The sequence below is a fragment of the Molothrus aeneus genome, chromosome 10 (assembly GCF_037042795.1).
Source record: "Molothrus aeneus isolate 106 chromosome 10, BPBGC_Maene_1.0, whole genome shotgun sequence".
Taxonomy (NCBI): Eukaryota; Metazoa; Chordata; class Aves; order Passeriformes; family Icteridae; genus Molothrus; species Molothrus aeneus.
Genome location: NC_089655.1, coordinates 25,194,910 through 25,221,407, shown reverse-complemented (window position 1 = coordinate 25,221,407; position 26,498 = coordinate 25,194,910). Strand labels below are relative to the sequence as shown.

Sequence of the window (26,498 nt, the reverse complement as noted above, 5' to 3'; positions counted from 1 at the left end):
TCTGAGTGGTGGGTGATTGTCCAAATCCTAACAGAAAACATATTACAAACCTGGGAGTTAAACACAGTTTGGGGAGCCTTACCAGGGATATTTCTCCTGTCATACATGAGAGCACAAAAGCTAGTTTTCATCTGTTTTCATTTTGGGTGCTGCCTTCATGCTCTCTTTCCTTTCTTGTTAGGGATGACTACTTCTGTAATGAGAGTGAAATATCTTGTTTGGAAAACGTGGCCTTTAACTTGCATTGGCTTTAGCATATAAAATGCATCAATTTGCTGCTCTAACTCTTCTTGGTGTTTGGAAAAATCAATGCTTGGTATGGATTGGTTACCAAGCTGATGAACAGGAGAAAACCCTGCTTAGAGCTGTTCCACAGCTTTGTGGTACAGCCCTTCTTGCTGGCATTGGCAGCACCCTGTCCTGAGGGTCTCACAGGGAACAGATGTTCCTAACAAAATAACACAAGTCATTTTGTGCAGTGTAGGACTGATGGTGGGAGGACACAGATCCAGCTCTTGGCTGTGGAGGACAGGTTGCAGGGCACCTTGACTGAAGGCTGGGGGTTGTGTTTAGGCTTCCAGAAGCACTCTGATGTGCTGGTATTCCTGCTCGAGGCTGCAGGGAGGCCAGGTGGATCTGCTGGATCTGCTGGCACACCGCCCCAGCAGCACATTCTCTGCTTGCAGATCTCTTGGTGCTAATCTGTCACGGCTGGGAAGTGTGGCACAAGTGCAAGAACCAAACTGGTTTGCCTGGACATTTGTTACAGAACAAGTTTTCAAGACCTATGAATTCAATATCCTGAGCACTGAGGAGTAGTGACTGGTGGTGCAGGATGACCCCGAACTTCACAGTTTCAGGCAGTTGAAGCAAATGAATATCTGTGTTTACCACAAAGACACTTAGTTGTTAACCTGTGCTTGCAAGTAATTATGTCGTTGTTTGTCTCTTGCTAGCAGGGATTAAAAACGTGGCATGATTTCAAGTGTCCTGGCAAAGAACACATGGTGCCTGTTGTAATCTCATTAGCTCTGTTAGGTGTGTTTTCCTTCCCCTGGAGTTGGTTGTTCTGATCACTGTGTCCCTAGAAGAAGACTGTAGCTTTTTCTCATCTGTTGGTTTGCATGCACGCTGACAGCATCGCTTCCCAGGGTGTGATTCTGGGGGCTGTGTCAGTGACCTGCAGTGGAGGGCAGTGGGAAATGGGAAAATGATGAAGCAGCATCTTTAGGAAGACGGGGATGGGGCTAGCCTTCCCCTCAGCACAGGCGGCGGATGCTGCTGGGGCTGCAGTGCTGGCAGAATCCCCGTGGCTGGTGCTGTTAGTGTGTCCCAGGCAGTGCCACCAGGGTCCCCGCTCTGCTCCGTCCTCTGGGCACTGCGATCCTCAGGTGGGACAGGAGCTGTAGTTCATTACAGTGGATTGGCATTTGCAGGTGGCACCAGGCTTCTGTGGCAGAGCTGGGCATGTGAGCGGCGGCGTGCAGGGAAAGCCTTGCAGCCCGCGGGGCATCCCGGTGATGTTTGCCCTGCTACCGGGCGGCTTTGCGGCGGCGGCCGGAGGCGCTCCCGCGGCGCGGTGCGGCCACAGCGCTGCTCCCGGCGGCCAGGGCCGCTGTCCCCCGGGGCCGCGGGCCGTGTCCGAGCGGGCGGGCGGGCGCCGCCGGGGCCGAGCCGCTCCGGGGTCAGCGTGTCTCGGTCCGTGCTCACGCCGGGCGGGCCGACGGGGCGGTGCCGGTCCCGTTCGGCCGCAGCGTTCCGCGCTCCGGGGAGCCGCGGCGGGCGGTCAGGCGGCGCCGGGCCCGAGGCGCTCGGAGGGCCGGCGGGCGCTGCCGGTGCCGTTCCCGGTGCCGTTCCCGGCCGGCTCCGCTCGCCGGTACCGCCGGGCCGCACGCGCGGCCCCCGGCGGGCGCGCTCGGGGCAGCGCGGCGCGGCCGGCGTCTGACAGGCGCGACCTTTCATAAGACGGCCCCCGCCATTGGCTCCCTGCCCGGAGTGTCGCTGCAACGCTCGCCGCGATTGGCCCGCGGCGGTGCTGCCGCCCGGCCCCGCGCGGGGACGCGGCCCCGCCGCCCGCAGCCGTGAGTGCCCTGCGCGGGGCGGCGGCTCGCGGGGCGCCCGCGCCGCCCGCTCGTAACGTGTCTCTTCTCTCCACAGGTTGGTACTAAGAAGTGCCTTTCCTGACGTCGCTGCTGCTTGGGACCGCTTCTAGAGCAGCCGCTGCTTTTGCCTTGCTTGCTGCCAGCTAGACTGCGACGACAGCGCTCCGCCGCTGCCAGCCCCGCGCCCGCCGGGAGGAGGGTCCGGCGCCGCTCCCCCGCCGCCGCTGCACTGTGCACTAAAGTGTGCCGCGAAGGTCAGATCTCTGCTGCCCGAAAGCCAAGGAGAGGAGGAGAAAAAGCCCAGCCTAAACCCGGTGTCGGTCGTTGCTCTAAACTGCTGCATCTGTCTATGCCAAACTAATCGATCCCGATTGCACCGCAGAGCCCGCTGCGAGCCCGCTGCCTGGAGGCACCTGCCCGCCGCCGTCCCCGGGAGCAGCTCGGGAGCCGCTGCCAGAGCCCGCCACGTGCCCATGCTTGCGGCGGCCGCACTCAGGACGGGATGCTGAGCGCTGCGCGGGGCTAGTCCCGGCCACGCTCCCTCCCGCAGCCGCTCCCGCTGCCGGCCCGGCCTCCCCAGCCCCGCTAACGGTGCCACGCTCCCAACTCTGGTGACACAGCTCTTCCTCGGGATTGCAGCCACCCGGTTTTACACGCACTTGTTTTAAAATAGGGAGCGGGGGAAAAAAGTGCTCTGGAGGTGGCACTTTCGTAATTTCCAGTTTATCAGTTCAGCTACCCCTGTGCCCATTTTTATTGGAAATTTTAACTACCTGTAAAATCTAAAGATGGCTGTTAGCGTCACACCGATCCGGGACACAAAATGGCTAACGCTGGAAGTGTGTAGGGAGTTCCAAAGGGGGACTTGCTCGCGACCAGACACGGAATGTAAATTTGCACACCCATCGAAAAGCTGCCAAGTTGAAAACGGACGCGTAATCGCCTGCTTTGACTCATTGAAAGTGAGTAAATATTATATTATTTTCAAGGATAAATGGTTAATGAAAGAAGCAGTTGTAGCCAGAGAAATCCTGCAGCCGAACAGGAGCAAGTGCTGGCTGCCAGCAGTGGGGTGTTTTGCTGCTTTTATTTTATTGATGCTTGTCGATTTGTGTTGCTGATTTTCTCAGGGGAAGGGGAAGGATATAGGGAACGAAGGGAAAATACATCTGGCGGGCTCAAATCCTCAGTATGGCTACAGGGGCTCATTCTTCGCCTCCAAATTATTCCCTGCCTGTAGCTGGAATAAAGGGCACTTCACGTAGAAACAGCAAAGTCACTGTGAGGATTCTTTGTTTTTAATAGCACAAACCACGTAAGCAATATGAGGATTTGTTTCCATCTCGTAACTACCAGCGGGTTGTTGGTGTCCCTGGACAGCTGATGGTGAACCTTAGAAGAGTGTTTTCCTCCCTGGGTTATTTGGGTGTCTGTGAGCACCCTGCTTGCCTTTCTGTGGTTGGCACTGGTGTGGTTATCCCATCTTTTTCCCGAGTGCACTTGCTTAAGGGAAGGACAGCACTTAGCATAAGGCAAGGTGCCTCTAGACGTGTAAGCATGGCAGGAGCAGAGAGGGTTTCCAGGAGGCACATCCCATCTAGGTGCTGTAAATACAGGGCTGTTGTTTCACTGTAGCTGCTGTGTCAGTGATAGGTGTTAAATGTGCAGGTCCCAGCTCCTTCCCTTGGTTTTTCATGATTTGAGTAACCTAACATATAAAATACCACAAACAGTACAGAATTAATCCAGCGGAGTCATGAAAGAATCAAAACTCGGGAAGCAGAAATTTGTCTGTCAGTTTTTTCTCCGGTGTGATTTTCTCTCCCTGGGCCCGACCCCAGGAGGGGCTGGCTGCTGGCAGGGCTGTGCTGGGAGGGAGCTGGGCTGGGCAGCTCGAGCAGCTCGTGGCTCAGCCAGGCCCGGCGCAGCGAGCGGGGCAGGAAGTGGCTTGCAGCAGGTCTCTGTAGATCCTCAGCGTCCCGAGCTTCCCCGTGTGTCTTGTCTCTGCTCAGGGGACAGGGTAGAGCTCTACAGTGCTCTCCGGCCTGAAATAAATGCTCCATCACCACCAGCCATGGCTTAACTTGCAGATACTGAAAGGGTTTGTTCCTCTGTTGTTCAATTTATTTTTAAATACAGCAATTACAATGAGTGCAGGGTATTAATTTTAAAATGTGGAAATAAGATGTTTTTATGCATTAAGCACGTGCTGGAGGTAGGAGCAGAGCCAGGGCTGCCAGTGGGGAGTCCCAGCCCCGCGGTGCCAGCGCGTGTCGGCGCGGCCGTCAGTGGCTGCGTGGTGTCACCGTGGGCATGGCGGTGCTGCCGGAGCACAGGCCTGGCCCCGGAGCCTCTCAGCCGTTCCTGAGCGAGGGGCTGTGACTGCCACCGTGGGTTTGCTGGTGCAGCAGCACCCGCAGTGTCCCCGGCTTGGTTTCCCAGCAACGTGTGTCTGGCCACCGCAGCCTGACCCCGCTGGCCTTGCTGCTCATGGCGAGGATCTGCCAAAAGGCTGGAAAGCAGCCACTAGAGTGACCCGGACATGATGTCAGCGGTCGCTGGAAGTGCCTTAAAATCTCAGCGCTGGACGGGGGTGCTGCTGGTGCTGGAGCCAGGCAGCAGCGTGAGCTGGTGTCTGTGTAAGGGGATGGAGCCTGGCCTGGCCTGCTTTCCCCAGCCCCGGCAGCATGGCTGGCCCTTCTGCTGCCGTCAGCAGGGCTCTTCGCTTCCCTTTTTAATGCAGGAGCTGAGGCTGACCTTTGCCAAGCACTGCAAGGTCCGTGGGTGATAACCGTGGGTAACGTTACAGCGTTGCTGCGGCTCCTCGGAAAGGAGTGTGCTGCTGCCCTGTGGAGTCAGCGCAGGGGCCGAGCCGGGAGCTGGGAAAGAATCTGCTGTTTAAAAATACACTGCTGACCAGAGCTGTTTACTTGTGCTCATGCTGAAAGGTTTGCCAGTGGCTGAGCTGCTGTGTGCTGGAGAGGCTCCCGGGGATGCAGGGCAGGATCCCGCGGTGGCCCGGCGTGGGCCCGGCGCCTGCGGCTGCCAGCGGCTCCCAGCCCTGGGCAGGGTGGTGGGTTAAGCAGCTGTACCATGCACGGGAATACCTTGGGGAAACTGCAAATGGAATATCCTCCTTTGGGGAATTCCCAGTCCAATCCCCATTGCTGAAGCCATTGCTCAGTTTTGGTTTTGTTTCAGCTCTGTGTCAGTTTTGGTGTGCGCCAATCTCAACCAGCTCTAGTCATTGAGTTACCTTGTCTGCAATATCCCAAACTTTAGATGTTCTGCAGAAGCAATTTAGGGAGATGCTGCACCAGCTCTGTCTGGACCTTATAAGGTCAGTCAATACTTTAGTGCAGATTAAAAAAGATTTTTGGTTAGGACATTCAGAAGTAATTTTTAATTTTTCAGTAATTCAATATGGATGTAATGTCCTTGTTCTTTACTAAAATAGCAGCACGCTGAAAAATTGACCTTAATGTTAAAATATTTGATTTCTTATTAATGTATATAGTATTAGTATTAATTATACAGCTATTCTTGCATTATCTCTTGAACATAAGACAGATACTTAGTCAGTGAATTTTTCTCTACAAACTCCTGCATGTTGGCAGAGTTGAAGTGAGGTGACCTTTGAGGTCCCTGCCAGCCCAGCCCGCTGTGCGAGGCTGTGCTGTGTCGCTCCGAGGCTTGGTGTGCCTTAGGAGTGACTGCTGTGTGAGCTGACGTCAGGCAGGTGTGAGTGCTGCAGAGCTGCAGCCCTGGGCAGGACTGCTCCGAGCTGGAGCTGGCCTGTGTGCTGGGCTATTCCTGGAACAGAAGCAGGCGGAGCAGATCCTCGGAGGGACCCTGTGCAGTGCAGTGCCCTTCGGCTCTGGCCCTGGCCCAGGTGTCCTCTGTGGGCGCAGGGACAGCGCAGCCGCCGCAGCCAGGCTCCGTGGCCCTGCCCTGCCGGGAGGAGGCAAAAATAGATGCCAGAAGTGAAACTTGCAGCTTGGGTAAAGCGCTTTTTTTTCAAATTACTATTTCCCCCTCCTGTGAAATGAAGGCACAAACTCTGTGCAGGGCTAGCGCAAGGAGAGCGGTGTAGCCTCGCGAGGTGCCCTGCTGTGCTGTGTGGGAGCAGTGGCACTGGGCTCTGGGCACCGTCTCTGGTTGCAAACACGTCCCGTGGGTGCACCTGGCAGCTCCTCCTTACCTGAGCAGAACCAGCAGCCGCTGGCCCGTGGCGATTGGGAGCGGGGAGCAAAAGGCAGCCAGGCCCGTGGCTGTGACCTCTGAGGTGCTGCAGGAGGTCAGGGCTGGGACAGCCCCGGCGAGATGTTATCATCCTGCTGCCTAATTAGCGCTAATGGAACCTGCGGGGCTGGCCTAGGGGAGCGCGTGAATCAAGATGAACGTGTGTGGGATAATCTGGCTCTCAGATATTAGGAGGATAATTTTAAACCAAGAATGATTATGTAGTGTATTCAAATTATGCGCTGGAGCGGCTGAGTCAGCTCCAGCTCTGGCTCTGCCTTGTTTAAATGCCGTAGGATTTTTTTCCTAAATTTGGATGCCTAAAAGCCTGTTAGACTGTCTACAGCAAAAATAAGCTCGAGTTCCTAAATCAGGAAACTGGTTTGCAACAGAAATTTGATTTTTACCATAATTTTGAAACATCTTTTCTTCTTTCTTTTTCTTGGAAAAATAAACCGAAGTAGAACTCGTTTTTGAAATTACGTTAGCTTCGTCAGATGTTCCGATAGATGAGTCATCCGCGTTTCCTGAAAGCTGAGATAAAGATGTCTGAACAATGGGGGGATGGATGTCAAATGCAAATTCTGTGGGAGCTGCAGATGCGCCGAGGCCACCGTCACTGTGGCCAGGCCACCACGTGGCCACTGCCAGCCCTGTGCTGGGGAAAGTGTCAGACAGCAGGAGGGGCAGGGGGCTCGGGTGTCCCCGTGCTGCCTCTGGTGCTGTCCCCAGTGCTGTCCCCAGTGCTGTCCCCAGTGCTACCTGTGGTGCTGTCCCCGTGCTATCCCAGTCCTATCCCAGTCCTATCCTGGTGCTGCCCCCGTGCTATCCCAGCAATGTCCTCGTGCTGTCCCAGTGCTGTCCCCAGTGCTGACCTGGTGCTATCCCAGTGGTGTCCCAGAGCTGCTCCCGGTGCTGCCTCTGGCACTGCCCCGCTGAGCTTGGCTCAGCCCCATACCAGGTCTCTGCGGGGTGGGGGCTGCTGTGTTCCCAAACCTGCTGCTTCAGAGTGATCTGAACCTCACGTGGCTTCGGGGGCTGTGGTGAGCACAGGTCCCAGCCCATGGCTTTGAAGATAACGTGCACCACTGGTGCTGTGCTTCCAAGTTGGCTTTTGGTCTCCTAAGCTATGCTCCCGCTAAGGCGGCTCCTTCATGTTCAAGCTGGGTGTCCCAATGAAGTGTAAAAGCTTTTTCTACTCTTTCTTCAACAGCTGGAAAGTCTTAAACTTCCAGATTTCTCTGTTTTTTTTGGTTTTGTTTTTTTTTTTAATTCTAAGAAAAAGCTGGAAACCAGAAGTGTAAGTCACTTAGTGACAATGTCTGAGGTTGAAGTTCTGGTGCCTTGTGTCTGAGACCCACCAGCACTTGCTATGATAGTATTTTATCTTCTGATGTAGAAGTGTTTATTTTTTTTAAATAGAACACCTGAATTCTGTAAAAGTGGCTGCCACTTTTTCCAAGAAGGCTTAAAAACACATAAATGTAGCATTATCATTATTATTATTATTATTATTATTATTATTATTGCTGAAAATCACAAGCATCTTATTTCTTCTACCTCAGAGATGTAATTGTTAGTTGTTCAAGTCTCTCTACTAAAGTCTTTCTACTTTGTCAGTGCTTAAAAATACTGATTTTTTTGACTTGTTGTTCTCCCTTGTGTCACTTACCTAAGGGTGTACAGTAAGAACTCTATTTCATTTAATACAAAGAGAAGAAAATCCCATAAGCCTATTGCACTAATCATGTTGAGAATGGCAGATCATGGGTCTGATTCTTCTTCGATGAAGGCAAAAGAAGAAACCCAGAGCACTTGAGCAGGTGATTCTCGGGTAGTTTTACCTGTGTGGTGTCTGGCATCCCTGGGGCACGGGCGGTGGCAGGACCTGGGGTGCAGGGAGGAGGTGAGGCTCAGGTCTGGGAGGCAGATGGACTCATGGCTGATTTCAAGGAAGCTCGTAAAGCAGTAACCCTTGGCAAAAAATGAAAACATAAACAATGTTCAAATTCCTAAGGTCTGATTTGCCATTTTTCTCCTCTCCAGCCTGTGCGTCTGCCAGCAGGCTGAGCTCCAGAAGAGGAAGCAAAGGGAAAAGTGGCAAACACATGGAGAAAATGGGGCAATTGTTAGGTGGAGTGGCAAATAGTCCATTAGCAAACCAAACAATTGAAAGCACGTGTGTTCCTCTGTGGGAAGATAGATGGTGTTTTGAAATCTTATCAGGCCTTTGGACAGAGGAGTTGCAACTAACTACAGCCTTCGCAGCTCATTTTACAGTTTCAGCTCTGCCTCGGCAGAAAGAAATTAAGTAGAAATTAAAACATTGCACTGCAGCATTTGCACTGTCATTTCTTAAAGGCTGTGCATAATAGAAACCAGCGTGGGCTCCTGTTACAGTCAGGAACTGTGCTGGGCATAGTCAAAATCAGTAAAATTCTGAACTGGTTTGCAGGGAAGATGTAAAGAGGCAAAAAATAAGAAAACCTCATGTCACGACCATTCAGACATTTGTCCCAAGACTTAACTGAGCGATCAGGAGCAGCCTGTGAGGCCTGTCTCCTTCCCAGGATGACCCCAAGTGTCTGTTTTTCCAAATACAGATGCCTTGTTGCCAAGGCTCACTGAAATTTGTTGGAAGCAACAAATTACATTCAATACTGAATGATCACATCTGTTTTTTGACTTTGGAGAAATGCTGGTGTTTCTTTGTTGGGACTGCAGAGCCTTGTTAGCCCAGCTGGATGTTATTTAGGAACTACTGCCCCGGGTGCTGCTTAGGAGTCTGCGCTTCCTGCCAGGAGCTGCTCCCGTGTCCGTGTGTCCGTGCCTGGGAAGGAGCCTCTTCTGCAGGTGAGCAGCCACAGGCAGGGCGAGGCCGCAGCCCTGCCTCCAGACATGCCACAGAGGGAGCAGCAGGGTTTGGGGTTTGGGCTTGGCCGGAATGGGGCTGTCCCGGTGCTCTGTGCTGGGCGGCTGCGCTCAGCTGCTCCTGCACCAGGGCTGCTCAGCAGCACTCCTGACAGCCCCCAGGAAATCACAAGAGCTGCTTTTATCCTCATCCAGAGGGCTGTCTTGTCCCCCGTTTCACAGGGCCACTAGGAGGATTACTGCTGTTGAAATAAGATTTAAGTCAACACTGAATTGTCAAGTCCTGAAACACAGGATTATGCTAGTAAGAAAACCTTCGGGTTCATGGGTGAATTTATTGAAATACTTATGACTTATCCTCTTCATTAGGAAACATCTCAGGATTTAACTGATGCAGAACACACATTGAGGTAGTTGAAAGCAACTGCAATATTTGATCAAATAAAGGAAAATAGATCTGATGAAGTGGATTTTTGTAGTTGAAAGCAACTGCAATATTTGATCAAATAAAGGAAAATAGATCTGATGAAGTGGATTTTTAAAGAAGAAGAAGAAATCCACTGTAGTGCTTCTGGAGGGCTTCTCCCTGGCACTAGCAAGCTGCTTCCTCAGATTGCCTTTTCGTTATGCTCCACTCACTGGATAGACTTCTCAGCTCTCAGCCCTGGAGATCCCAAGAAGGTCTGTGTGTTTTCAGAAGGGGATGGTGGGCTCTGATGGGAGAATGCTGATGATGCCTCCCAAGTTTGCTGACAGCAGCGGGAGGGGGAAGGGGCCGGCTGGGGGAGCAGGTCTGGATCCAGCTTCATCTCAGAGCACTTCAAGTCCCGTCAAGTTCCTGGAAAGACTCTCTTCAGCTCCAGATTTCTCTGGACCATTCCTGACTTGGCAAAATAGTACAGAGAGTTAGCAAAAAGAGAGAGTGCTGTTTGAAAAGAGGAGCAGTTCTGGGAGGGAGAAAAGCTGCTTACTTTATGTTGGTGCCATTTCACTGAATTTGCATGGGTTAAGTCCAGGCTTACATAGAGACATAAATGGTTGTGAGATTGAGATTTAAATTTGAAAGAGAGGAATTGCAAAGTATGGAAATTGTCCCACGTGTGCCTACTGGACCAGGAGACAGCTGACATAGACAGGGAGCTGTGAGGATGTGGAGGGTGGGTGGCTGCGAGGCCGCCTCTGTTGAGGGCACATACCTGTGGGAGCAGGAGGAACAAACATTCCATTGAATCTGGGATGGAACAGGTCAGTTTTTGGTTGGGGCAGGTCATGGGCAGGAGTTGGCTCAGGCCTGAGGGGTCTGTGGTGTCCCTGGGACAGGGTCATTTGTGTGTGGACATGCTGGAAAGCCCTGCAGTCTGGGAGCAGGCAGCAAAGCCAGGGTAGCTGCAGGTGTAGTAGCTAACTACCACTTTGCAGGAGTAAAACTCATTGTTTTCTGCTTGCTCTTTATCTTTCTCTTTAGACTGGGATTCAGTCTAAAATCCTGTACAGGTTCATTGCTGGTATTTGATACTGGGTGAGGAGGAGGTTGTGTTTTGTTAATTTGAGAGCATCTTTCCAGCTTTGTCTGTCTCAGGGAGAGGTTCTCACTCCCCCCAGGAGCCTGGCAGGTTTTTAGGTGTGCAGTAGCCACCACAGGAATGCCAGGAACAGCACAGTTTTTCTTACTTGGGTCTGTTATACAGGAACAAGAGTGCACATTTAACAGAAGTCTTTTGAAAAGAATAGGCAGAATGAAATGTTTTCTGGGTCTTTGGGGCTCGCTGTAAACTGACATTGGCCGAGCAAATACTGAGTGGAAAGGAAGAGTGCACTTGGCAGTGTGTTTGTGCAGAATCCAGCAGGCAGCAGCTCGGAGCACATCAGAGACAGGCTGGGTGCAGCTGCACGGGCTGCTGGGGCTGCTGTCCCTGCCCCTTTCGTGCAGTGCAGTCAGTGTGTACAGCCTGCTCTAGATGGGAAATTGTGCCTGCAACCCTGGTTGCTTTCTGGCTGTAGGGTGGATGATTTTTTCAGAAAATCATCTGCATTGACATACCGTTGCTTGTCTGGTGCCCTGGTAAAATTTTCCCTGCAGCGAGCTGAGTCAGGAGACAGCCTGGATGTCTGCAGTGGCTGTAACTAAATAAAAATGCAGGTGAGCTGGGAGAGCCCCTGCCTGGGCAAACTGAAGGGTTAAAGAGTTCCCACTCACTAAGCCCTCCTTAGAGGAAACAGAGGAGTTAGTACTTTGTATCTGCTGGTTGTTATTTACTCCCGTTGTTGGCTGATTGCTGGCTGCACCTCCTGTCTGTGGAGCAGAGTGAGGTCCTTCCCTTGGGCTAGGCATGCAAGGGATGGACGGACGGACGGATATGGCAGCTTTAATTCCAAGTAAAGTACTTTAAAATGCAAAGCTCTTGTTGACAGTGGAACACAAGGAATTGTTTCATAGTAAAAAAAAAATCATTTCTGATTTAAATTTCCAGGTGATACTGGAGGGGTGTGGTGGGGTGGGTGAGTCCAGGGAGCACCTCCCTAGGCTGGCATTTGCTGCAGAAGTGATGGTGTGTGCAGCTGCAGCTGGCAAAACAGGCATGCAGCACAGAGTGAGCTCACTGCAGTCAGGACAGGGCTTGGGTTTTTCTCCGTGGCTGCACTGAACAGGAGGAAATGGGATTTTTTTATGACAGTGGTAAAGGTGATTAAGTCTCTAAGTAGAAGAGAAGACAAGGCAGAAGAGAGAAAGAAATTAAAGGGAGGGACAGAAGAGAGACAAAAGGCTGAAGAGGTCAGATGCTGTTATAGCACCTGGCAGATAACACAGGAGAGAGAGCTCTGTTTGAGCTGAGTGAGCAGATGGGAGGGGATGGGGAGGCAAGAGCAAAGCGCAGGCCAGGGAGATCAGGAGATATCGGAGGATGTAGTGTGCAGGCAGGCTCCAAGATTCCTTGACAAAATGTGTTTGTTCCCAGGTTCTGCCAGCTTTTTGCAACAGGTCTTTTGCACCTCGTTCCAAATGTGGTTACTGGTGTGATTAAATATATTTGAAGAGAAAAACAACACTTGCCGATGGATTTTATTTTTAACTGTGGAGGAAAGCACACCTCTGTTTTGCCTTGTTGGAATCCTTTAGCATTGGGCTTCATTAAGTCCAGCACTGAAAATCAGAAGGGAAGTGAGATCTCCTGTCCATGTTTAGTCCATTGGCTGAAGACACTGCTAATGTTTGTAACAATGTAAAATATTTCTACACAGCATTTGTCTCATATTTATGGTTTAGATGTTTCCGGTAATTTTAGATACCTAAGGAGTTAGACATTGACATAGTAGCAACAACGGAAGGTTGAAGTTATTTGTTATACTTGTCAGCTGTTCTGCTTTGGGCTACACACACACACTGTAGACTGTTTGTGTATGTGTGTGAGCTCATTGTATGTTATATATAAGCTATGTCTGTGTGTATATGACTCCTCCAGGTTTTTTCAGGCTGTGTGTTTTGTGTGTTGACTTTACGCAAAAAGGAGCATTCAGAAACGGCAAAGACCTTTTGTGAATTAAGAAGCTATTTTATGCTTAAAAAAGCTTAAAATCGTAGTTGCTAAAAATACACTCGTATTTAATATTTAAAATTTGGAAAGCATTGCTGGATTTTATCGTTGTCTGGAGTACAGCCATGGGTCAGTTGTCCAGCACCATCTGTAGTTGTTCCATTCTTTCTTCTCTGTTCTGTTTAAATGACAAATAATTAAGTGTTTCTGAGTGACTGCTCAAGTTCTGTTTTGATCACCTGACGAATTCCTTGGTTCAGCTTCTGCTCCTTAATGTTGTGTAGAAGCTGTCTGAGCCCTGGCAGCTGCAGAGGCAGGGATTCCCAGTGGTGCTGGGGGTGCTGCAGAGGCAGGGATTCCCAGTGGTGCTGGGGGTGCTGCAGAGGCAGGGATTCCCAGAGGCAGTGGTGCCAGGGAAGAGCAGGATCAGCTGTTGGGAGCAGCACATCTCCAGCTCCCTGGAGCGCTGGGCTCTGAGCTCTTGGGCACAATGGTGAGCAAAGCTGTCACCGTCAGCTTGTGTCTTTGTAGGGAGGTTGTGGGGTAGAAAGTTCTCATTTTCTATTTCACTACTTTGCTGTTTTACTACTTTTAGAGTGAGTCAGGTCTCAGAATAAAAAGAAGTCATGGAAAAGAGAGGAAATCAATATATGTTTTATTTCCTTTTAATACTCACAAACAAGTTGTTTCCTCTCATAGATCTAAGTGAAATATATTAAAAGAGAATTTAGGTTTTTGAAGAGCAAGCACCTGTAAGGCAGCCCTGCAACCCAGCCCCGAGGCTGATGCTCTCATCTCTGGAGCTTTGATTCTGCCTCACACATGCTGAACTTGGGGAAAAAGTGCTTCTGCAATGAGATCATGATACGCCAGTCCTCCCTCTGAATGTTCCTGTTTGTTTCATCAGCTCAGTTGGCTCCCACACATGGAAAGTTTTTCATTTCCCACCAGCTATGTGGCTGAACACTTGAAGTGAGAGTGTTTGAGTCTTCAGGTCACACACACTCACAGTATCTGCAGAGGTGGCATTTCCTGCAGCTCAGCGTGTGCACCAAGGTAGTGACACTGCTGAAATGTCCTACAACAGCATCACTCTGCCAGGAGCAGAAACCACAGAATCATTTAGGGGGAAACCACCTCCAAGATCATTGAGTCCAAGCTGTGCCCGATCCCCACCTTGTCACCCAGCCCAGAGCACTGAGTGCCACATGCAGTCATTGCTTGGACACCTCCAGGGCTGGGGGCTCCATCTCCTCCCTGGCAGCCCCTGCCAAGGCCTGACCACCCTTTCTGTAAAGAAATTCTTCCTGAGAATGCTGCTTCCTACAGAAAGTCTGCATCTGTAAAACAATACTACTCCTCTTTCCTGTGTGCCATTGGGCTGGGGTTTTGTGTCTTCCTCCTGGGATGGGCCTGGGAGCTGAGCTGCCCTCGGGAGGAGCAGAGCACTGCACAGCTCTGCTTTGGGACAGGACATGGCAGGTGAAAATAAACTATCCAAGGGAATTCTGACTGCAGAGCAGTGCTCGGCGTGTTTTGTGGTTATTTAACTTCAGAAAAATAAATCCTTCCAGCTGTGTTTGCCACGAGTCCGTGTGCACTGACCTGCTCTGTTCACAGCGCGGCAAGGGCAGGTGGATCTGCACCTCCGTGTTCCTCCATGCCCACGAGCTCTGCGAGGCCTTACAGACACTGAAAAACAGCTTTCTGCTCCTCTGGTGTCATTGTCACCTATTTCATAAGCTTTCCTGAGCGTTTTTCTCCTCGCTGTGTGCCTGACAGAGTTGAGCTTTTCAAGACTTTTGCATCAAATATTCACCCTGCATTTCTGAGCACACAGAGGCTCTCACCTGCTCCTGCTTTGTGTGAGTATTTGTTCTAGCAAGGAGTTGCATTTTTAGAAGTAAAGCCTGTGCAGAGGCTTTAACAGAGAGAGGCTGGAGAGCTCCTGAGAGCAAGCAATGTTTCCTGGTAGCTGTAATTGTATTTGCACTGCACTGGTGCGGACACAGCAGATAGATACTATCTTTATTTGCACACTGCCTTACAGTAGGTCTTTGTTCTGTCATTTTGCTGTCATTTTGTTTCATGTGGAAAGTGAGCAAGACCAAACCTCTGGGGTAGAAGGTAGCAGGGGTGCAGAGTGTGTAGTTACAGCAGCACTGCCTGTTAGAGATGCTTAAATGAGTGCACACATCCATCAGACAGCTTTGTCTTTGTGAAACATTGATCTGCAATATCAATGTTAAGAGGCCTGGAAAGCACTTAGTGCAGAAAATTATTCCTGAGCTGTATGAGAAAAAAACCTGTGACTGATACAGGGCCTGTTGAGCCCTCTGTCCTGCCTTCCCCTCCTGAGCAGTGCAGCACAGAGCTGAGCAGGGGATTCAGCCTTGGTGTGGGCTGAAACTTCCAGTTTTGGTCGGTGCTTCCATGTGCAGCGTTAATGATTATTGGATCATGCTGTGGGCATGTCAGGGGCGGGGCTGGACACTGACCCGAGGGCAGGGAGGCTGGACCCGGCGCTGCCTGGTTATCGTGGGGATGGCTGAGCCCCAGGGAGAGATTCAGCAACCGCTGCTCTGTGCCACTGCTCTGCTGCCTTCCACGGGACACGGAGCTTCCTGCCCCGGCCGGGCCAATGTCCTCGGCTCCTTCTTGCTTTTCCATGGAGCTGTTAAGTGCTTCAGGGCCAGGCTTGGTTTGTTTTTTTGAAAGAAATGTGGTAAGTGTGTCCCAGAGGCACAGTGGAGGTGGTGCTGCATGTGAGGTCCCAGTGCTGCTGCAGCGGGGCCTCCAGCCCTACCCTCGCTCCCGGTGGTTCCTGCAGGGACTGCAGGGGTGTTTATTTGGTTAGGAAGCTTTTACTGGGCCTCATGCACACTTGCAAGGTAAAACAAACCTGATGTGTCAGCCTTTGTTTACCCACGACACTTTCCCTTTCCTACACTTGCTTGCTTCAATTTTGTTCTTTCTTAAAGACTTTTAACTCTCTGTTTGCCTTCTGATGTTGAATACATCAACATTTTTGGTATCTTTTTTTTTGCCCCTAAAGTCTGAATTACTTAGATTGAGTTTTCCCTGTATGAATTTTTGAACTATAAACTTAGTTTAAGTTTTTTTTTATTTCTCTTCTGCTGTACCCTTTGTTATTTATATCTTTTTCTTTCCTCATTTGCCTAAGCAGTAAAAAACTGTTACTCAAGCTTCTCATCAGTTGGCCATGGTTTGGTGGCTTTCTTTATCTAGCTTCTAATTACTTCAAATTTGTCTTTTCTCTTGCCTCTCTGGATGATGTAGTAAAATCTTGGGTTTGTATTTTTCTAGTCCCTTTACCCAGTGCTGTTATCCCCTCATCAGTGATGGGCAGACCATATTTCAACAGTAATGGGTACTTTCGTTGCCATCAGGGAAATCTGATCTTCCTTTCAGCTTTCCTCCCCACTCCTGAGGCTTCTGCAAAGTGCCTCTATGATTGAATACCAGCTGGCCTGAGAGCCACCAGACCCATGGTAATTCCATCACCAGCACAGTGTTCTCCGGGGGCTGTTGCTGGTGTTTTCTTGTCCACCCCAAGCCGGTGTTCTCCATGCTGAGTTGGGGTGCTCTCCGTGCTGAGGAGGAGCTGGGTATGTGGGTTAAGGGGTCACAGTTCCCCTGGGAGAGCCTGTGCAGGACCCTGCTGTGTGTGTGCAGGGTTTGGTGCAGTGGGGCACCCAGGACAGCCTCCCCTGGCCAGGGCAGTGTGTCCATGGCTGCCCTGCAGGACCCTGCTGTGTGTGTGCAGGGTTTGGTGCAGTGGGGCACCCAGGACAGCCTCCCCTGGCCAGGGCAGTGTGTCCATGGCTGCCCTGCAGGACCCTGCTGTGTGTGTGCAGGGTTTGGTGCAGTGGGGCACCCAGGACAGCCTCTCCTGGCCAGGGCAGTGCCCAGGGCAGGGTATCCCGTGCCTGCCCTGCCCCTGGCGCGCCGCTCCCCTCTGGGCCCTCCCATCCATCCCGGTGTTCCGCTCCCCTCCACCCTACTCACATGCTCGCTTTTTTTGTCCAGAAGTGACTAAGCTTCCTGTTATTCCACTCTGTCAGTTTTTCCCCAATCCTGCTGTCGTGTTGGGCAATATTTACTTGCCAGCAGCTTCCTCTGCCGCTGTCCCACTCTGCTCTGTCCTGTTCCCACTTGCCTCTTAATTTGTTATTTGTGGCCCTCAGGGATGTTCACTTTCACTCTGTTGGACTTATTTCCACTAAAGCCAGGATTTATAGGGAGCTGTGAACCCCAGGAGAACATCACCTGGATGCTGCAGGAATGCACTGTGGACTGTTGGATCTGTGGAGGGAGAGCTGCCCTTTGGTTCACAGTGTGAGCCCACCTGGCACGGGTGCAGCCAGGGCGGCATTGCAGTGCTGAGCTATCCCTGCCTGATGGGCGTGTTCCTGTGTACAGAGGAATTGTTCCTGCCTGTTGGAAACCACAGGCACACTTTGATTTAGCAGGGCTTTCCTTCGGACTTGGGAAATCCCAGGAGCAGCTCAGGAGAGGGTTTTCCCTCTGGAGCTCCTGGAGGCATCGGCCGATGCCGTGGGGAGGTGGAGGGTGACTCTCCCTGCGTGCTGGGCATGGCTGGCAGGGGGGCAGTGGCTGGAGGTGTCTCTCATGGGCCTGTCCCGGCCCCTCTGCCCCGAGGCATGGGGTCCGGCGGGCTGGGGATGTCCCCAGTCCAGCACCCTGCAGGACTCGTGCACCTGGCCCCACCACGTGCTTCCACTGGGACCAGCAGCAGCCAGCAGCCGTGGCCACCCAGTACTCCTGGTGTAAAAATAATACCTCAGGAGCAATAAACAAGCTATTTTTGTGTGTTAGGGGTGGCCATGCAGAGCTGACTCAGGGCCTGGCCTTGCGCTGCCACCGAGGGCTTATTCAGACTTGCTGAGCGTTTAGAGCAGCTTGAGGTGCTTCCCTTGGTGCTGGGAGGGTGGGATGGTGCCATGGGACCTGGGAGGTGTCCGTGTCCTGAGAGGGGCTGCTGGCTGCCAGGCACTGCTGCTGTGCCACAGAGCAGGGGACAGCCCAGTGCAGCCCTCAGGCCCCCAGCAACGTGGCCGGGTCCTGCTGGAGCTGCTGCTGGCTTGGGTGGTGCTTGTGCCCAGGTGCAATTAATTACAAGGAATTGCAACAGGTGGGGAGGGAAACTTCATCTGGAAGCAAATAGGGACAGAGCTCATAGGAAATGAATAGTGCCTGGCAGAGATTGGGTGTGAAAATGGATGTCACATAAATGTCACAGCATGTCAAATAGCTTCTCATACGTAGAATTAAACCACAACAAGTACTAATTTTGATTGTTTTACTTTGCACGTGCTGAGTTCTGTCAATTGCCAAATTCCAGGGCAATGTGCCCATTAGGCTCCATGGGTTTTATGGTGGTGACACGTGCAGAAACAAAGGCCAAGGCTAACAAGTCTACTTATGTGATAAATATGATATGGTGGAGAGTAAAGGGAGAAGAGCTGTGTTCAGTCTGTCTTGCACATTTAAGGAAAGATGCAAGGCTAGTTTTCTGTCAGCCTAATCTTTATCTTTTAATGATTGTTCTTTGATTTTTACTTCAAACCAGACAGTATGAGCTATTAAAAAAAATAAAATTCAAAGTGACCAGGGGTACTTAATTGCTAGCCAACAGAAGGGAGGAGGAAAGGTGTGGGATAGGAGGGTGCCTTGGGGTGGGAGGGGGTGGTCCCTGGCAGGGGCACACAGCAGTGCCCTTTGAGGGGGGAATTGTCTCAGGGGGATGTGGCAGTGCCCTGGGGTGGGCACCACGGTGCTGGGGCTCTTGCTGGTCTGTGGGTGCCTTTGGGCATGAGGCTCGTGTGTTGCCCTCATAGGTGAATGTGGCTGGGTTCATTAATTCCTCCTGAATTGCTGATTAAGGGTCTCCTTTCTGCCGCTGGTCCTGGCAAGCTGCACTGACTGATTTTAAAGGGTGTTTTGTAGGAAATCAATGTCTTGTCAAAAGTTCCCTCTTGTGGAAAACAGGTGGAATTTTTTCTTAGAAGTTGTTAACGATTCCCTGGTTTTGTTTTGGTTGGGTTTTTTTTTTTTTCCAAAAGAGAAATTCTTCAACTTTGTTTAGTTCCTACAATTCTTGTTGGACAGTGGCACTCCTTTCTGCCTTACTCAAGTGCATTTGTGGGTTTGTCCTTTCAGTCACAGTGGGATTCTGGCTGGAAGAGGCGTCCACTGGCCTGATGTGTCCTGTTACTGGAAGCTCTGAGTGGTTTTCCTTCCATTCCTGTGTGAACTTCTCTTGTTCTTTGGGTTTGCAAGGCAGGGCAGCACTGGCCAGTTCCCCACACACCTCCAGTCAGTGGCACTGTGCTGGTGACAGCCACGAACCTTCACTGTCAAACCTGCGGGCCCCCCCATGCTGCTCTAAGGGGTTCAAGATCCACCTTTTACCTGCTCTGATGGACTTTAGTGGTCCCTCAGCCCCCTGTGGAAATTGATCTCCACGCTTGGTGTTTAGTGGTGCAGTGCCATCAGACTAAACTGCTCTGGAACTCCAGAGCCGTGAGGGTGACGTGCACCCTGCCTCCTCCAGCAGCCTGTCCTGGGTGCCAAGTGTGCTATATTGGCCTCTCTTTGGTTTTATTGCTGAGTAGGCTGAATGGCCTTAAATTGTTTATCATGTAAGCAAACTATACAGAAAAGCCAGAGTGTCAAATTTTTGGTGGCCAGAGGCAGAATTTGGTGTCAGCTGCTAAAGGCAGCCTGTCAGTGGGTATGGCACCCACACAAGGGTCCCTGCTGCTCTGACAGGCTGAGGGCTCTGTAATGCCCAAGGAGCTCTGTCCCAGTCCTGACAGCTCTCCCCACCGCCTCCAGAGCCACTCTGGGTTCTTTTGGCGGTCCTGGAGGTGCGTGGTAATTGAGTAGAAAGGTTTGGATGTCATCAAGCAGTATGATTCCATCTTAGGCAGTTTATTGTGTTGTAAAATGTCTCTTGCATGTGTCAGTCAGGGACCTGGAGCTGTTTGTGTTCCTGAAAATCAGGAATCCATGCTGCGTTCAGGGATTTCACGGGATGCCCTGCAGCCCCTGGGTTTCCCAGCAGTGGAACATGCTGGGTGTGTTTTCTCAGGTGCCAGCAGCCCTCACAGAGCCAGCAGAGCGCGCGGCTCCGCGGAGGTTTTGGTGTGGCACTGCTGAAAGGGAGTCAAGATCATTTCTCATGCTGCTCATTCAAACTTGGATCCTTTGTACGCTCTGGGGGGAAGTTCCTCATGCTGGGACAGCAGCTGTTGGCTGTTCCAGGTGCCAGCAGCCACTGCTCCCCCGTGCCACGGACCCGCTCTGTGCCTGTGCACAGGTACCTGTGCCACTGCTGTCCACCTGGGCAGGGCTCGCTCTCTGCTTTCCACATTCTCAGAAAAGTGGCATCTCGGAGCAGAGCTCAGGGGATTAAACTGAAATCTTATCTCCAGGCTTTGACATTGATCCCCAGAACAGTTCCCATTTGAGGCTGACCTTGGTTTCAGAAAAATGTTTTATTTATCTATAAGGATAGGTCCAGGCAAATTTCTTCTTTCAGCAGAAATTCTTCCCTGTGAGGGTGGTGAGTGGTGTGACCCTGGCACAGGTGCCCAGAGCAGCTGGGGCTGCCCCTGGATCCCTGGCAGTGCCCAAGGCCAGGCTGGACAGGGCTTGGAGCACCTGGGACAGTGGGAGGTGTCCCTGCCATGGCAGGAGGATTGGAGCTGGGTGATCTTTAGGGTCACTTTCAACCCTAACAAGTCTGTGACTCTATGATGCTGTGAAATTTCACTTTTAGGGCTTTTCCTCTCAGAGTGCTTTGTTTCACCTGTGCTCAGTTGTAAACTCAAATCCTATTTTGAAATGAAGTTTAATAAACGTCCCAAATTTTAGTCAGAATTTATTGTTTAACTTCACTTGAATAAAATAATACTTTAATAATTACTTTCCCCACTAATGTTGGGGAATTAATTATTTTTCAGTCAATAATATATTTGTCTGACAAATGTATTCTAATAATGTTTAAATTGTATTGAAAACAGCATGTCAATGTACTGTCCTTGCTAAAAATAAGGGAAAAATACAACTAAAAGGATAACAAGAAAATCAGGAAAGGTATAATTCTTATATAAACTCTGTCAATAAAAACCCCAAACATGTGGATATGCTGGCATTTCAGGATTCGATTCCAACGGTGATTTCCAGTGTCAGAAAATCCAGCAGTGAGTGCAGCAGTGATTTCCAGCTGTCAGGGTGCCCAGCTGGGGTCCCTGTGCAGCGGGTGCCCGTGATGGGCTCAGTCCCGAGCTCTGTGCAGGGGGGTTGGCACAGTGATGGGGCCTCACCCCTCTGCTGCTGCTTATTTGCTTTGTGTGTTCAGGGCACATTTCTGGTGAAGGTTCTGTTAGTGCTCTGTGCCTGTCGAGTGACTGTCAGGGGATTGCAGCTGTGAGCAGGACTTGGATCACAGCAATCCCAGTACCTGCTCAGCATCCCACTGTTGTGGCCACCTGCAGCTGGGCACCACGGGAATCTGCACTGATAAACAGATTAAATCTGCCGTGTGTTGTACTTGATCCGGACATAAAGCCGTGTTCTTTCTCCTCCTAAACTGTGGGTCACTGTGCGCCCGAGTGAGCATCATATGGATTAGCAGAGATTGCTCTAAAAGGATTTGGCAGCGCTGGAGGTTCAAGGAGGAGGGACCCACAGACAGCAGGAGCAGCAGGGAGGGTTTTGCTGCTGAGCTGGTGTCTCTCCTTCTGTTTGGTGTGCTGGCAGCCTGCTTGCTCTGTTTGCTTTTTCCTTTCTTTTTTTAAATCCTGTTGTATTTCATGGCAGCAGGACAGCTCCCGTAGGAGTGCTATTAGCTGTGCTAGCCAAATGATCCATTAGAGGGGTTGAGGCTTTTACGTACAAGAATCACACACAAAGACGTCATTAAGTGGTCACTTTGGTGTGTTTTCACATGAAAGGATTCACTTTAAAAAGTGTCTGCTGCCATCAGTATTCCTGTGCCCCAGCAGCAGCCCTGGGGGAGCTGAGGGGGCTTCACAGGGGTGATGCCCTCCCCTCCTTGCCCCAGATGTGTGTTTTCCCCAGATGTGTGTTTGCCCCAGCTGGCGTTCTGCTCGCTCCGAGAGTTGCTCGGGAGTGTCCAGACCCACAGCCCCCCATGGCAGGCTGTTGGGCTGTGGGCCGGGGGAGCTGCAGGCTCCAGAGGGCGGGCACTGCCCCAGCTCTGGGTACCGTGTGGGATCAGCTCTGGGCAGAGGCACCCCTGGTTCCCCTGGGGGCAGTGACCCCTCCAGCAGGTGTTGGGCTAGTCTGCAAACAGGCTGTGCATCAGCCTTGTGTGGAGGCTCTGTGATTGCAGCCCTGCCTCTGGCTGGCCTCAGAGGTGTCAGTCACCGACTCACGGGGCTGCAGGCTGCTCCAGGGCAGCCACGCAGGTCCTGAATATTAAAATACAGATATTAAAAAGGTTTCTCTGAATGTGGCGGGCAGCCTCCACACAAAGCTCCTGCAAGCAGTTTATTTTTAAAAAGGAAACCATAGCTTAGATGGAGTTAATTGTTTTCCTGTAAAACCCATGGGCATCAGGATAAATAGTTTTACCATTTTCAGGCAATAGTTGATGGTATGTAGCAGCCATCCTCCTGCTCGGGTTCAAACGCGCCGGGTCGCAGGGATTTGTGCTCCCTGTCAGAGGGAGGTGTTTGTGTGTTTGTTTTGGGTCAGAAGCATTCCCTGTGCTCCAGCTGCACTGCTGAGCTGTGGCTGCTGGTTCTGCAGCTTTGGCATCCCCAGCCTGGGGGAGGCAGCCCCAGGCAGAGCCCCTGGCTGAGGGAGCTCCAGCAGCAGCAGTGGGTGCTACAGCACCCTCAGAACATCCACACGTGTTTCAGCGACTGAAAATTCTGTCAGGCATTAATAACTGTTCCATAGTGAGGGGGTGGTGTGTGTTCATGCAGGGCAGGTGGGATGTGCAGCGCTCACTGGAGTCGCTGCTGGCCACAAGATTTTTATTTTGTCTCTCGGAGGTGGCCTGTTAAATGATAGAGGGTTGTAGGTCTGACCATGAATAGCCACTTCAAATTGCAGAATCACAGACTCAGCCAGTAGTGGAGCTTGCAGTGTCAGAAGGGGATCCCAAGAAAGCTTTTCTATTACTAAATATACAACCAGGATGTTTTCTGGAAGGAGATTATTGTCATAGAGCAAAAGCTGCAGTTGTATTCCTAACATACAGTGGGATGTTAAAAACAGGCTGTGCTGTGCTTCCCAGAAAACTGGTGTTGTGGGGAAGAGCCTGCTGGTGACTGCACAGAAATGGGCACACTCCTGTTCACCCGTGTGCAGGTCTGAAAAACCCAGGTGTACTGTCAGAGGATCCAAGTCTTCTAGCAATACCCTGGAATTTCTGAATGTAGAATTTGGGAGTGGTTTTTCCAAGGCGTGATTGGTCATTTTCTTTTGTCTGAGTTTGCCACGTTTTCCACAATTCTGTAAGTGTTCACACAAAGTGCCTTGTCCTTTGTGGGGAGTAAAGCCATGGTGAGTAGTGGGGATGCTTCTGCCCTGTGGGAAGGTGCCTGGGGACGGGTACAAGTTCCTGCTCCCCTGAAGGCAAGGTGAAAAATGCTCCCAATGCAAGTCCTGATCACCAGACCGTGCTGAGCCCGGTGCTGCACCTGATGGGGTGTCACAGGAGGCTGAACACAGCAAGGTCAGGCACATCCTGCTCCCATCCGGAGTGGGTAGCATTCCTTCATTTCTGACTATGAAAGTGAACTATACAGAGTAGGAAATAAATCTATCTATTAAACACCAAAAAAAGAAATGGAGAGGCAGCATGAAATTAAGAGACTTAGTGCTGCAAGGAGAGCAAAGCAAAGGTGTGCTTGCAGCCACCTTGCAATAAGAGTGAGCAGTTTGTGTGGCAGCTGCTGCAGGCTCGGTGCAGTCAGAGGGGCTGAGCTGGCTCAGCGGGCACTGCCTGGCACTGCTGAGCCCAGGCCTGGGGCAGAGCACCCCTGGCACCTGAGCGTGGCTGGGACACCCAGGGACCCCGCTGGCCCTCTGCCCCTCACCCCACTGGCCTTGAGGGCCTCTGCTGAGGAGCATTTGTGCTGAGCTTTAGTCCAGCAGGACTGCTTGGGTTAATCCTCCGCTGTGCTGGTGTGGCCCATCAGGACACTGCAGCATCCCCTGCCACCTCTGAATTTACTCACTTATGATACTGCTTCTGTAATGGTTGGAAGAGAGTTCAGAGAAGGTTCAGAGAGATGAAGATCTGCCTTGCCCTCTGCTGATGCAGTTAGCAGGATCCAGTGACAGATAATTGGGAGCTGCTCGCTGCAGGGGCAGGGGATGAATGCTGCCCATGTTCTGGGGAGATCTGTGCCACTGGTTTCCAGCCTGTGACTTCCAGCTCCTGGATGCTCTGTGGGCCATTTGTAAAGGTCCATGGAATAAAAGTGAGACAAGAAACCCTGCTCCCAGACAGACAAGTCTGCATTTCTTCTGGGAAATTTGCTAAGATCTGTAAATTAGAAGAGATTGAAGGTTAAAGGTGCCCTGAGCTCCAGAGCTACATGCAAACAAGGAGGATGTAAGTGATAGTAGCTGGTGATAGTGAAGCATAAGCACAATTTACCTGGGGCTGTGGTATATTCTGGTATAACTGAGTAAATAGCTTTCCTTAAAGACCATCTCCTAGATAGGTAGATAGAAATGCTGGTCTCAGTGGGGAAGCAGTGAGGCTCCTTGTTTCCTGGGAGCCAGAGGACATTGCATTAGATCACAGGAATGATTTTTTATGGTGGTAAGGCATTTGAGTGTATGAAGTACATTAAGAGGTACACGTACTGCTGGGCTTTGGATCTCATCCAGAGACTTGTGGCACAGCCTAAATCCCAGCACTGAAATGAGGACGTTGAGTTTAATCTGGATTTCAGGTTGGTTAACTGCTCCTCTCATTCCAGCGACACATGTTGTAGTTCCATGCTACCCGTTTAGCAGTAATTTGCTCTGACTTCTACATTGTGCTCATGTAAGGTCTCATTTTCCAGGTATCTGGTAAGTGTGTCTGCTTGTGTTTGCTTTAGCCCATGGCATAAGGAGCAAAGATGCAGCTTCTAATCCTACTGTGTCCATTCTCTTCTTCAGGGTCGATGCTCAAGGGAAAACTGCAAATATCTTCACCCACCGCCACACTTAAAAACGCAGCTGGAGATCAATGGCCGCAATAACCTGATCCAGCAGAAGAACATGGCCATGCTGGCCCAGCAGATGCAGCTGGCCAATGCCATGATGCCCGGAGCCCCGCTGCAGCCCGTGGTACGTGCACCCCAGGGGCTCCTCAGGAGCTGGGCTGAGAGCAGGCAGCACAGGCTTCCCCGCCAGGGAAATCCCACAGAGCTCGGGAATGGGGGAGGAACCCACTGAAAGGCCCCTCTGAAATCACTGGAATGCCCCTCTGTATGTCTTTGTGTTGATTAATTCTGCCTTGCCTGAAGTAATGTTTTTAATTATTTCAGTAATCTTGGGTTAATTTATCTTTTGCATCTTTATTCTCAGAGTTTGGTAAGCGAGTGATCTGCATGAGATTTTTGTTTCCTTTGCAATATGTGCTCTAGGAAAGTCCTGGCTTTGAGAGGATGCCCACTGGGTGTTTTCCCTTCACTCAAGGGAACTGTCCCCAAGAATTGCTTGCTGGAATTGAGCTTTAGTTTAGGGGGAGTTAGGCTCAGCTTGACCACGGCTAGTGCATCAGTCAGTGTGAGCCCATCCAGCAGCAGAGAGCTGGGGTGGCTCTGTGCCCTGGCCGTGTGCTGGTGGGGCTGTAGGACAGGGGCGTGTCCCCACTTAGACTGTGCAGCACATCACAATGTCCCTGTGAGCCTCAGAGCAATGCCAGCTGGCTCTGGTAACATGCTGTTATTCTGCAGTGGTCAAAAGGCTGCAGGGTATTTATATTGCTAGAAAATAAGCTCAGTAGAAAATAAATGGGGTGGTCTTATTTGCTGTACAGCAGGCACACAGGTGTCTGTTTGAGTGTGTTGGGCTGAAATCAAACACCAACATCTCTTAAGTTACACGCTAACAGACTGGTTGTATTTTGAAGTTCATTATTACATAGCTGATAACCCAGTAATGAAAAGTGCAGTTAATTAATAGTGTATTTAAGGGTAATATTTAATTTCCTGTAATATTTGCCAGGTTGTTTTTCATTCACATGGATGAAGAATCATAAGCATTACAGAAATTATACCCATTTACAGAATGCTCATTCTGTTTTCTCCAGTAATCCCTGCATGGTTTTGTTCATTATTTCCAATGTCTCTTGCTTCCAAACAATTCAGTCATTTCCTCAGATATACAGGAACATGTGCTCTTCGCTGCTGTCTGCCTTAAATTGATATGAAACAGAGAAAGAGTTGTGTTAAGTCTGTAGTTGTTTTTCCCTCTAAAAATTAGTTGGGGAAAAGAACCTAAATGCCTTGAGTAACTGCCTTATTTACATAGTGAAAGACAAACACTCCTGGCTGAATTTTATTTGGCAGTTACACTGCATTTGGGGGTAGGAGAGTTATTTAATCCTTGCCGCAGTGTAGCAGTTCTATGTTGGGTTTTCACAGCATTATTTGGGCTCTACACCCAATTATCTTCATACCCACAAGGGCACTTGACTCTCTTTTGAAAACTTGCAAACAAA

At 50.8% G+C, this 26,498-nt stretch overlaps 1 protein-coding gene across 4 annotated transcripts in view; it reads left to right on the top strand.

Moving 5' to 3' along the window:
* MBNL1 (muscleblind like splicing regulator 1) overlaps positions 1-26,498 on the top strand; it is a 59,714-nt gene that overhangs the window by 12,282 nt on the left and 20,934 nt on the right. For all 4 annotated transcript variants that reach the window (XM_066557101.1, XM_066557102.1, XM_066557104.1 and 1 more), the window contains exons 2-3: positions 2,158-3,064; positions 24,950-25,120. In XM_066557101.1, the coding sequence (XP_066413198.1) occupies positions 2,891-3,064; positions 24,950-25,120 (345 nt within the window). In that variant the 5' untranslated portion in view covers positions 2,158-2,890. The remainder of the gene's footprint in view (positions 1-2,157; positions 3,065-24,949; positions 25,121-26,498) is intronic.